The sequence below is a fragment of the Acipenser ruthenus genome, chromosome 4, assembly GCF_902713425.1.
Source record: "Acipenser ruthenus chromosome 4, fAciRut3.2 maternal haplotype, whole genome shotgun sequence".
Taxonomy (NCBI): Eukaryota; Metazoa; Chordata; class Actinopteri; order Acipenseriformes; family Acipenseridae; genus Acipenser; species Acipenser ruthenus.
In genome coordinates, this window is record NC_081192.1 from 76,002,929 (window position 1) to 76,015,615 (window position 12,687).

General features: G+C 38.8%; 1 protein-coding gene across 1 annotated transcript in view; it reads right to left on the bottom strand.

Moving 5' to 3' along the window:
- Positions 1-12,687, bottom strand: part of mocos (molybdenum cofactor sulfurase) — a 155,824-nt gene that overhangs the window by 138,153 nt on the left and 4,984 nt on the right. The window contains exons 2-3 of the mRNA XM_033999581.3: positions 11,855-11,944; positions 3,008-3,074 (exon numbers count right to left, since the gene is read on the bottom strand). Of these exons, the coding sequence (XP_033855472.3) occupies positions 3,008-3,074; positions 11,855-11,944 (157 nt within the window). The remainder of the gene's footprint in view (positions 1-3,007; positions 3,075-11,854; positions 11,945-12,687) is intronic.

Here is a 12,687-nt window from a genome sequence, read left to right on the forward strand (position 1 = left end):
ATACTTGCAGCTGTAATCCCACCTAGGAGCCCTGCCTCATCAGAACGCAGAAGCTAAATGTTGGGCTGGGTTTGTACTCGGACAGGTTTGTTAATGAAGGAAGTGATGTCGGTGGCTCAGTCAGGGACACTAACCACTTTGCTTTTACAAAAGATTTTGAGAACGACTGTTCGAGATACTGGTTTAAGGCGTGACATACCTAAGTAAAGATGTACAGACTGCCTCTAATACATCCCGTCACCAGTGAGATGCATCCCCAGCCAGGAATAAAAAGATCCTTCCAGCCAGCATGGAAACACACCATAAATTCAAAAGTGTTTCTAATCAGCAAAGAGGAAACTTGGCAATCTTTCCTCCACCCACTTTGCCCATGGCCCTGAGTGTTTTTTTCTGATGATAGAGAACCCAATAGTGCTTACCACAGGAAGACAAAGCATACTGGCACCGGGGCATGCTGCCCTGGATGCAGTGACCTAGAATACATTGTAGAAAAACTTCATATAATAAATGTTCACTCAAACTTTCATCAATTTAGAAAGACAGTACCTAGCCTTCATCAGCCCAACACATGAAAATTGGGTGACCAATTCTCCAGGTTTCTCTAATATAACCCTATCACCTGGAATATCCATTCCCTGCAGGGGATAATAACAATAAATGAATACAAATACATACATATTATTATTATTATATTTATTGTTATTATTATTAAATAACATTGATATTCATCCCCCACCACAGCTGTAAATACAAAACCAGGGCTATCGGTAACAAAAAATAGTACAAGCATTTCACCATGACCTGCATCCACCTGTATGCACATGTAAAAAATGTAAGTTTGTCTGATATTCTCAATACCTTGTGCAAAAGAATGTCCAAACCAAGTTTCATCCTAACTGGATAAGCAGTTCTCTAGGTATAGGTGACATTCACACACCCAACCCCACAATATCTGGGGGTGGGGGGTTGGGTTGGGTTATAACTAGGTTAAACGTTACTGCACCTGAAAAATGTAAGCACCCTGCAATGTTTTAATGGTAAAGAATTAAGGTATCTTAATGTTGATATTTTTATGTACAGTGCCTATAGAAAGTCTACACCCCCTTTCAAAATGTTCACCTTTTGTTGCCTTATAGCCTGGAATTAAAATGCATTAGAATATTTTTTTTTTCATTTATCTACACGTCCTACCCCACAACTTCCAAGTGAAAACAATATTCTAGAAATTCGTAGAAAATTAATTAAAAATAAAAACTGAAATAGCTTGGTTGCATAAGTGTCCACCCCCCTTTGTAATAGCAATCCTAAATTAGCTCAGGTGTAACCAATCGCCTTCAAAATCACACACCAAGTTAAGTGGCCTCCACCTGTGTTAAATTGTAGTGATTCACATGATTTCAGAATAAATTCAGCAGTTCCTGTAGGTTCCCTCTGCTGGGATTTCAAAGCAAAGACTCAACCATGAGCACCAAGGCACTTTCAAAAGAACTCCGGGACAAAGTTGTTGAAAGGCACAGATCAGGGGAAGGGTATAAAAAAATATCAAAGGCCTTGAATATCCCTTGGGGCACGGTCAAGACAATTAATAAGAAGTGGAAGGTGTATGGCACCACCAAGACCCTGCCTAGATCAGACCGTCCCTCCAAACTGGATGACCGAGCAAGAAGGAGACTGATCAGGGAGGCTACCAAGAGGCCAATAGCAACTTTGCAAAAGCTACAGGCTTTTATGGCCAAGACTGGTCAAAGTGTGCATGTGACAACAATATCCCAAGCACTCCACAAATCTGGCCTGTATGGTAGGGTGGCAAGAAGGAAGCCACTACTCAAGAAAGCCCACCTTGAATCCCATTTGAAGTATGTAAAAAAACACTCAGCAGATGTGTAGCCATGTGGCAAAAAGTTTTGTGGTCTGACGAAACTAAAATGGAACTTTTGACCTAAATGCAAAGCGTTATGTTTGGTGCAAACCCAACACAGCACATCACCCAAAGAACACCATCCCTACTGTGAAGCATGGTGGTGGCAGCATCATGTTATGGGAATGTTTCTCATCGGCAGGGACTGGGGCACTTGTCAGGAAACAAGGGAAAATGAATGGAGTAAAGTACAAAGAAGTCCTTGAGGAAAACCTGCTGCCCTTTGCAAGAAAGCTGAAACTGGGACGGAAGTTCACCTTTCAGCATGACAACGACCCAAAGCACACAGCCAAATACTACACTGGAGTGGCTAAGGAACAAAAAGGTAAATGTCGTTGAGTGACCCAGTCAGAGCCCCGACCTAATCCAATCGAAAATTTGTGGAATGACTTGAAGATTGCTGTCCATCAACGCTCCCAAGGAACTTGACAGAGCTTGAACAGTTTTGTAAAGAAGAATGGTCAAATATTGCCAAATCTAGGTGTGCAAATTTGGTAGAGACCTATCCCAACAGACTCACAGCTGTAATTGCTGCCAAAGGTGCTTCCACCAAGTATTAACTCAGGGGGGTGGAGACTTATCCAATTATGATCTTTCAGTTTTGTATTTTTAATATATAATTTTTTTTCTCAATAAAAACTTTTTCCCCTTAACAGTGTGGAGTATGGTGTGTAGATAAGTGGGAATAAATCCTCATTTAAATGCATGAAACTCTGAGGCACTGACAACAAAATGTGAAAAAAGTTCAAGGGGGTAGACTTTCTATAGACACTGTACATTTTATGGTATATAATTGGGGTAAGGGTACATACAATTTCAATCTAGATTACTTTAGCAAGCACTGTCATAAAACATTTTACGTAACCCTGTTTTTAGCTTCCAAGAACAGTTTGATGCTGCACAGCTACAGAACAGAAAACAGCAATCTAGTTACTGTTTGTTTCCTGGAGAGTTCAAAGCGCTACTCTGCACCTATATTCAAATACCAATTACAGCTCCAGGGCAATGGAATGATAATCCGACATTTCAATGGGCCGAGAGGAGGAGCAGATTACAATTGTCAATAAGGATAAGCAGTCACAGGTTTACCTGAATCGGACGTGCTCCACTGTGTCGTGTGTCAGTCGGCTGCTGAGGTTGTGGCTGTGAGGATTACCTACAAGACAATTTCAAGGCAATTTTGATTAATCATATTTGAAAATAACACATTGAAATGGGGTCCTATTCAAAACGAGTTATTTCAAAGTTTTAGTTTTTATAAATGCAATTATGTTTGATAGTTCTGAAACTGTTTTTGGCTGTTGTTAAAGAAGCCAATAACAGTGTAGAACAATCTAGGGAACATTATATTTATTCATAAAAATAGACTTTCTTTAAATAACTAATGAGATTAAGATTTGTGAATCGGTCACAAAAAATAAAAACATAAATAGACAGGGAACACCTCACATCTCACTGTCTCATCCTAGATTCCATGAGTAAGCGGTGGACTCCATCACAAATACAGCACTGCTCTATGGCCTGGGTCTATTCCAATGATCTATACAGTGATGGATCAAAATGCCACAATAACTTAAACCATTCAAAATGTCCGCTCTAGTGCACTGATAATGCAAGGATTATTGCCCACATTGTCAAAGAGATAACACAGCAATAACGATCCATGATGTGGTACGGAACAGAAAAAAAGATAGGAAATTGCATTCCTGTGTTTATTATGGTACAAATAGAATAGAAACATGGTTTGAACACACATATGTTTGGATTGTATTTATTTATTTGCAGTCTTAAAGGTTAAAAGAATTAGTGTTATTCATAACAATTAGTGAGACAAATTTATTTAAAGGGTACATGTGGCTGAAAACGTCTGACACAATCTAAAGCCGCTGCTCGGCCAATTTATGATATAAAAGCATTAAAACAATGTTACACTTATATGCATTGGGGCTCTCATGTGGCACACAGGATATGACGTTGGGTCATTGATTCCCCTATTTCCATACACTGCTTGTCTATAACTGCAGCTAACAATGCTTTGCGACAACATTTATCTGATTATTATGGATGAAAAAGTGAAATAGAAGGGTACTTATATGAACCGTTGAGGTCCGGCTGTCCCAGTTTAACTTTGTCAGGCAGCGATAGTGAATATTCAGAGGAGGATAACGAGGAGTCTGCAACCAGCCTAATCTGGGAAAATACTTGGTGCACTTGTAGCAATAAATTATTTTCAATTTTCAATTATTTTCATACAAAACCTCCATACCATGCACATTTAAAGTAAAATCACATAACAAAGCACTCTGTACCGCAACTGGTCGAATTGTCAGAGACATGTATTATTATTATTATTATTATTATTATTATTATTATTATTATTATTAACAGTAGTAGCCGTTTATACATTCTATTAGAACTCCCGGAGTTGACAGCCTTATTATGTAGGCTACTTAGTAAGATTATCCTGAAACTGTAAGAGAAACGGAGAGGTACCAGCCTGAAACAGAAAGGAGGAAACACACAAACAGGCCTTCCGTATCTTGTCCACATTAATGTAGTTTATTCCTTATTGTTAATAAAATGCAATTGAGTTACATACAATGACCTCCCTTTTGATGATTTCATTGTGCTAAATGATGATGCCGGCCTTTGCTGTGTGACGTTTTCTTCTTGTGGTGCGCAAATATTGTTGGCATCACATCAGGTTTTAGCCTCGCCTTGCATTCATACCCCAGAAGCTCTGCCTGCATGTTCCTGTTGTAGCATTCAGGTTCAAAGTGGTCCTCATACACGAATTTTGACCAAATGGAAAGGTTTTCATTGTATGCCCTGTTCTCAAATTTATGTAGTCATTTTTTCTGCTGTGATCGCTCGTTCTGAATTAATAGGCTTTGGCATACGAAATAACTTTTTCGTCTTGTTTTTACGCTTATTACTCAAGCACCTGAAAGCTTTGCACTCCCCGTGTCGCACGCTATGAGTTTTCACCGCTGTATCCCATAAACCCATGCGTGCAGCTTTTGGCCTATCACAGAAATCAATGACTTGATGTCATGTCGCTGCCTGAAAGGCTCCAATATGTCAGCTCCCTGAGACAGCTTTGTTATTTTTGGCTACAGGTACCTTTTAAAAACTTAACAGGAAATAAATCAACATTGTCAAAGTTTATATTTAATTTCAATAAAGTTTGATTATATCCGTATGAACTAAGATACAGCTGTGTAAACATGACTGATTGTTGCGACATTGTTTTGCAAGCCTTAATAAAATAAAAACGGTCACATGACAGAAGAAGTGTAATACAGTTATTTAAATACAATGGTTTCTTGAATATTACAGTATTAGAAATAATAATGTTTTGATCACATCTTAATATAAAAGCCAATACATTGGATGATCTTCCAGGGATTTTTTTTTTGTTTTTTTGTTAATTTTAATTATTTTGAGAACAGCTATGTGATATGAAAACAGACAATCTTTTAACCTGTACGTGTATTCTAAGTGGAATTCAACACAAACATAGTACCATAGCAATGTATTGGTCCATAAAAAAGCTTCAGCTCCTTGGGTGGTGGAGGTTGGAGTAACAGGTAGTCTCTGCGGGTTGAGGTGGGAGCTGCAGGTAGTATCCCCCTGGTGGTGCGGGTTGGAGCAGCAGGTAGTCTCCCTCTAGCGGTGCAGGCAAGAGCAGCAGCAGGTAATCTCCCTCTAGCAGCAGAGTTGGGAGCAGCAGGTAGTCTCCCACTAGTGGTGGAGGCGGGAGCAGCAGGTAGTCTCCTTCTATCTCTGTAGACTGGTGCAGCTCTCCCTCGGTCACTGGAGACTGGTGCGGCTCTCCCTTGGTCACTGGAGACTTGGGCTTCCCTTTATTGGGCTCTGGACACGCAGGCTTCACCTTCTTGGGCTGTGGATGCTCGGGCTCCCCCCTCCTGGGTGCTGAAGACACTGGTACTTGGGCTGCTGTTCTATCCAGGTCTGCTTCTAAGTAGCAGAGGACCATCTCTGAAATTTCCTCCAGCGACCCTGGGCTGTGTCCTTGCTGCCAGGCCTCCCGTCGGTCCCCAACGCTCTGTCACAGGGTATTAATTGTCATTGGGATGGTCTGGTACTCTAGTCCAGGATTTGCCATAATCCAGTCCCACAGTTGGCCTGACTCTAGCCAGCACGAGCAGCAATTGTTTACTTTCAGTATCTGTTCTTACTTGTCTCTTTCCTCCTCTGGACAACCCACCCCGTTCAGCCAAAGCTGCAGGTCTTTTATATTGTGGCCGAGGGGTCAACTGGCTATTAGTTACCTAATTTACCCCTCAACCACATTCGGCACGAGTTTTATCATATGCGTGGTCAACAGCCAGTTTATCAATAAACACTCGCTGTTGACCACGCATTCTCACATTTTAACCCCATCTAGGCTGTAAACAATAATAATAAAATGGCATGTTTGAAATAATAATATAATGACTACAAAATAATACAAAACATGATATGCACAGGGGCGGGGAGCACCCTGTCACAGTATGGGGTTCTTTTCTTTGTACGCCTCACCAGACTTTCTCCAAACGTAACGACTCAGCGTGACCAAATAGCTCGATTTTTGTTTCATCACTCCACAAAACCTTTGACCATATCCATTATTCAAATGTCGTTTTGCAGACTTTAAGTAATTGTCCTTGTGACGTTTTACTGATTAGCTTTTTCCTTGGCCAGCGAACATTGAGACCTTCACCATGCAATACTCGACCTATGGTTGAAATGGAAACCCCAGTCCCACTTGCACCCAGTTCACTTTGAATATCTTTGGGAGTCAATCTTGGATTGTTATTAACATTCCTCACAATTCTTCTACTTGTTCTTGGTGAAATAACCTTCTTTCTTCCAGACCGAGGCAGCATTGTGAGTTTTGTACTTCTTGATAATAGAAACAATAGTTGAAATTGGGATTCTCAAATGCTTGGAAATCTTATTGTATCCTTCTCCAGCTTTATGACAATAAATAATGTTCTGCCTAAGGTCTTCAGATAGATCTTTACTTTTTCCCATATTGACTTCTTGGTAGTGACAGCAATCATCCAATGCCTAACCCTTTTATACTCTCTAAGAATGTTCACCTACAATCCAGCATTTTCTAGACAAGAATTAGGTTCTGCATTATCATACTGAAATTTCTAGCACCTTGTACACAATACTATCATAGCATTACAGGGTATGAACACTTTTGAATTACCATTTTTGGAGTTTTGCAAAAAAAAAAAAATACTGAAATAAATAATTGTAGACATCAATTTCTTGTTACTTTTTTCCCCTGATCCACAAAAGCAAAACTTTTGATCCAAAAGATGTTTCCTAAAATTCTGTTTTTGAGAAATTTTGAGAAATTATACATTTCCATTGGGGTATACAAACTTTTGACTACAACTGTATACATATATAGTAGGGGTGCTAGATTCCGTTTAATTTACTAAAAATTTAAACTTAAGTTTTTATTTAAAATATAGTTTAAACGTTAAAATAAATACATTTTGAAAAGATGCTGTGTAAGGGGGTAGTATGCGGCCCCCTCGATGTGCGGTCCCGACAGCAGAAGAACCAGAAGTCGGCCATCTTGGGGGAAGAGCGTAGCTGCAAGGGCTCTGAGCATTTTAAAATAAATTTGCTATAAATTACCGCATATATGTCTATAAATGGGTCTTTTACACTGACTTTTCTACGATCCTGAAATGCAATTGATACCTGTTAATCCATTCGTGTATCTCAATCACAACTGAGAAACGTGTTAATAGTAAAATTGGTTTAATTTACGTTTTTTTTTCTTCTGTGAAACCACTAAATGGGCTTTTAAATCGTAAGTCTTACTTTTTCATTTAAATGCCGAAGCGACTCATCTTTATTAATTTAAATACAGTTACTCGTCATAACGATTGTAAGAGTGTGTCCAGCAAAACACTTTATTTTTCATTATAGCTTTAATAAATATTAGTCGCTTATTAACATGTTGTGATCTCTTTTGTACGTTCTACTTGTACATGTAAAATGAAGGCTTATTTAAAAGCCCATTAAGTTGTTTGACAGAAAAAAATAACTACATTAAATCAAATTACTAAATTAAGCCATATATATAAATAAATGTATAAAAACAGTGAACCAATATGAAAAAATAATAGCATCGGCAGTATGATAATGATCTGTTTTCATTAGAGGGTGAGCATTAATTGCATTATTACAAGAACTAGTTATGTTCACACCAAACTGACTTTATTCCAAGTACAGTATCACATACATTCAAAGAATCAATATTCTGTTTAAAATAAATAATAATAATTTACTAATAGCAATAGTTTGTACTTAACCGAAAAATGAAGACCAAAATGTAAACATAAAATGGAAGCAATCTTCTGTTTAAAAACAAAAAAAAAACAATTAACATCACTGAGTCTCAGTCCTTAAATAGCACCAAAAAAAAAAAAAAAATCAACACAGCCTTCTGTAATCTTAACAAAAGACATTAAAGTTGAATCCGGTATCCTCCACAATTGAAATTGGTTGCATGCCATTTGCGATCGTCTCAAAAAGAACCAGCTTCATAGAAGCAGACTAGTCACGTGACCAAAAGCATGCTGGACATTGGGAGGTGTATATCCAATGACAGTGATGCCATGTGACACATTAGGAAATAATAATAAAAAAAATAACTGAGTAGCCGTTATTTGCAGTCAGCCGCTTCTTAATGTTTGACCTGCACATTTTTGACAAAGTCTAAAAGATTAAGCAAAATTAAAAACTTTCGACATTTTACTGGTTTAAACGATTTACACCCTTAATATAAATATATATATATATATATTTCTGATAATTGATTTGTAATCAATTATTCCACCTTTTTAAGTACCTATAATATTATATATATATTAGGGCTGTCAAGCGATTAAAAAAATGAATCTTAGTTAATCTCGGTTTTAATCGCATATAAAATTGTTACAATTACTACATCCATTGAATTTAAATTTGTTTTATTACTGATGCTATTGTTTTTATTATCCTTGTAACAGGGAGAGATCTGGTGGGTCCCGTGGGATCTGCCTGCCAGTCATGGCGGTGACACAGAGAGGTGGGGAAGAGGCTGTGTGCGCTTTCCCCCTCTCTGAGTGGCTGGGATGCGGGTTTTAGTGGGATTGCTGAACCTATAAATTAATACTCTGCTGTTTCCTCAGATCTGCCCCTTTAGACCGGAACAACGAGCCAGCGGTCTCGTTTGACTATAGACGGACGGGAGAAAAACTTCCGGACAGAAAATAATCTAAAGAAAGAGAGAGAAAGTGGGGAATCCCTGGGCAGCCCCTGATACTGTTGTAAAGTTAGCTGAGGAACAGCCTACAGTAGCACGGAGTAAAAATAAAACCGAGCACCTGTGTGGTGTTTCAACAATAATTTCTGTCTCCCGTGTCAGTGAATACCCACACCACACTTTATTATTATTATTTATTTCTTAGCAGACGCCCTTATCCAGGGCGACTTACAATCGCAAGCAAATACAAATACATTCAAGTGTTACAATATAAGTCATACAATAGAACAAGAAATACAATAATTCTCAAGTGTGACAAACCACAATTCAATAATACAGCAGATAATAGTGAAAGTTACATCAGGATATGATTAAGTAGTGATAGTTACATCAGGATATGATTAAGTACAAAATACTACAGATTAAACACTTGGGAGATTACAATATTCTGAGGTACAGGATTAAATGCAGTAAAATAGGGGGCAGATAAGAGCAAAATAAAGCATATTTAAATGAAGGGTGATAGTGTCCCAGGGGAAAAACAGAGGAGTTCTACAGGTGCTGTCTGAAGAGGTGAGTCTTAAGGAGGCGCCGGAATGTGGTCAGGGACTGGGCAGTCCTGACATCTGTAGGAAGGTCGTTCCACCACTGCGGAGCAAGGGTGGAGAAGGAGCGGGCTCGGGAGGCAGGGGAGCGTAGCGGAGGTAGAGCCAGTCTTCTAGTGCAGGCGGAGCGGAGAGATCGAGTGGGGGTGTAGGGAGAGATGAGGGTCTGGAGGTAGCTGGGTGCAGTCTGATCAAGGCATCTGTAGGCTAGTACAAGAGTCTTGAACTGGATGCGAGCGGTGATCGGGAGCCAGTGGAGCGAGCGGAGTAGTGGAGTAGCGTGGGCGAAGCGAGGTAGAGAGAACACCAGGCGAGCAGCAGAGTTCTGGATGAGCTGGAGCGGACGGGTGGCAGACGCAGGGAGGCCAGCCAGGAGGGAGTTGCAGTAGTCTAGGCGGGAGAGTACCAGGGCCTGGACCAGGAGCTGGGTAGCATAGTTGGTGAGGAAGGGTCGGATTCTTCGGATGTTGCTCAGGAAGAATCTACATTTATGTATTTATTTAGGGCAGTGGTGTGGAGTAGTGGTTAGGGCTCTGGACTCTTGACCGGAAGGTTGTGGGTTCAATCCCAGCTGGGGGACACTGCTGCTGTATCCCTGAGCAAGGTACTTTACCTAGATTGCTCCAGTAAAAAAACCCAACTGTATAAATGGGTAATTGTATGTAAAAATAATGTGATATCTTGTAACAATTGTAAGTCGCCATGGATAAGGGCGTCTGCTAAGAAATAATAATAATTTAACCAGGAAATGTACCCATTGAGACCACCACCAAAATTTACAAAGGGCAATAATTTAGAAATGACAAATACAACCAACACAATAAAACATGCAGTTCAAGCTTGATCAGCAGCATAGAGATCAGAAAACATAATACATAGGATATCTATTTTTAAATGTGATTGTGAACTGAAATAAATTATTATTATTTTTTTAATAAAATTATAAATATGTAGCTATAGTAAATGAACTGTTAATTGTGAAGAGAACATACAAAAAAAAACTGTCATCATATCCAAAAACTGCAAACTAACAATTGTTAGGCTTTACATACTACACGCAATTGTTAGGAGCAACGCAGCCTAACTCATTTATCATCATGATCATACTTAGCTTGATATGGGCTTGCAGCGATCCTGCATTTCTGTCGAAACTGGTGGGTTTAATTTGTTGTTGTTATTGTCTGTAGCAAAAGAGCTGCTAGTGTATTTTGAGAGATAAAGACTGAACACGCAGCAGAATGGATGTAATGTACTCATGTTTGATACTGGAACTCACTTTGACAGTAGACAAGTAAGCGTCTTACTGTCCAGTGAGCCCGTCAAAAAAAAAAAATCCCATTCATTTTTAGTGCTTTGCTCCATTAAGCGGTTCAGTGACTAACTTTCTATTTAAACAATAACTGCACTCAGACACTCAATACAATGTTGCCGTGGCCGGGATTGAAGTACGGTGTGCAGAAAGGCTCAAGACACAGCAATGCGATTAACGCGCGTTAAAATAATTAATCTCTAAAAACATTTACGCGTTAATCGCAGAAGTTAACTGCGATTAATTGACAGCCCTAATATATATATATATATATATATATATATATATATATAGAGAGAGAGAGAGAGAGAGAGAGAGAGATTCTAGGTAAAAAGGAATTTATAGTTTATTATAGTATATTTGAGTTCCTGAATATATTGTTAAGTTTAGAAACATGGAACTTGTTTGAATATAGTCTCATATCCTTACACATGTAAATACAAACAGCTCATGTGACCGGTGATAATGTCCCTGGCAAATGAGCCATAGGTCTAGTAGAGGGAAGCAGGATGTTTGATGTTGCCTTGTGGGAGGTAGGAGTACATCTGGCATATTAACTGTGTAGCACTGTAGAGTTTACTAATGGGAAAAAAATACACAATTGTGTTAAAACACACTCCCCTATTCTGAAGCATGTGCAAATGCAAGGAATACCAATATAAAATGTGCATGAAGCAACATAGTACAGGAAGGAGTGGTTAAACCAATTTGCAAAACTGAAATGCGGTAGAACTACTCACCGTAAACATTTTCAGCAAGATCTCGAGAGAATCCCTCAATCTGCGACTGTGAAAAGAGTGTAGTGCCTGCGTGATCAAGATAGGTAATTCCTGCCAAAAAAAGAACAAGTTCAAGTAAACTTTGCCATCTCGAGTAGGAATTCGAGATCTGATAAAGCAATATAAAATACTAACACCTGTTAGTCAGACACAATCAGATCAGTACTTGCACAGATATTCAGTAAAATGTAGTGGTCTGGTTGGCTCAAATGCTTAAATGTCAGACCAGCTATTACAAGAAAGACCAAGCTCGTAATCTTCAGCCTTCTGATATGAAATCTCACACCCATATGTCATTTCTAGAACACGTCCGCTTATACTGGATCTTCAAGAAGCACCACAAGACACCTCTTCAGCTCTTTTCAGTAACAACATCTCAAAACAAAATAACCTTAAATAAGGTACTTGTCAGTGGAATGTAAGAATGTTTGTTCCTTATTTCTGAGAAGACACAGTTCATCGTTAACCATAGTTAATAGAGATAAAATCACCAACCAATGTCCTAATCAAATATCGGATAGGCAATAATCAACAACTGTTAATGCACGGAGAACAATTTATTATTCAAAAGCAAAATGCAAAACAAATGTGTGGACTCTTCACAAAAGGCTTCAACTAGAACTGAAAACAGTGCATTCCATTATACATAGTAATGCAATCTATGCATTCAGGAAACCAATTAACTTGTCACAAAATCAATACAAACAGAAGAGCTTTAGGCTCCAAATAAAGCACCAGGGTGTTTATTGGATCAATTAATGTTAAACTGAGGTTCACAAAAGCCATGCTATTCA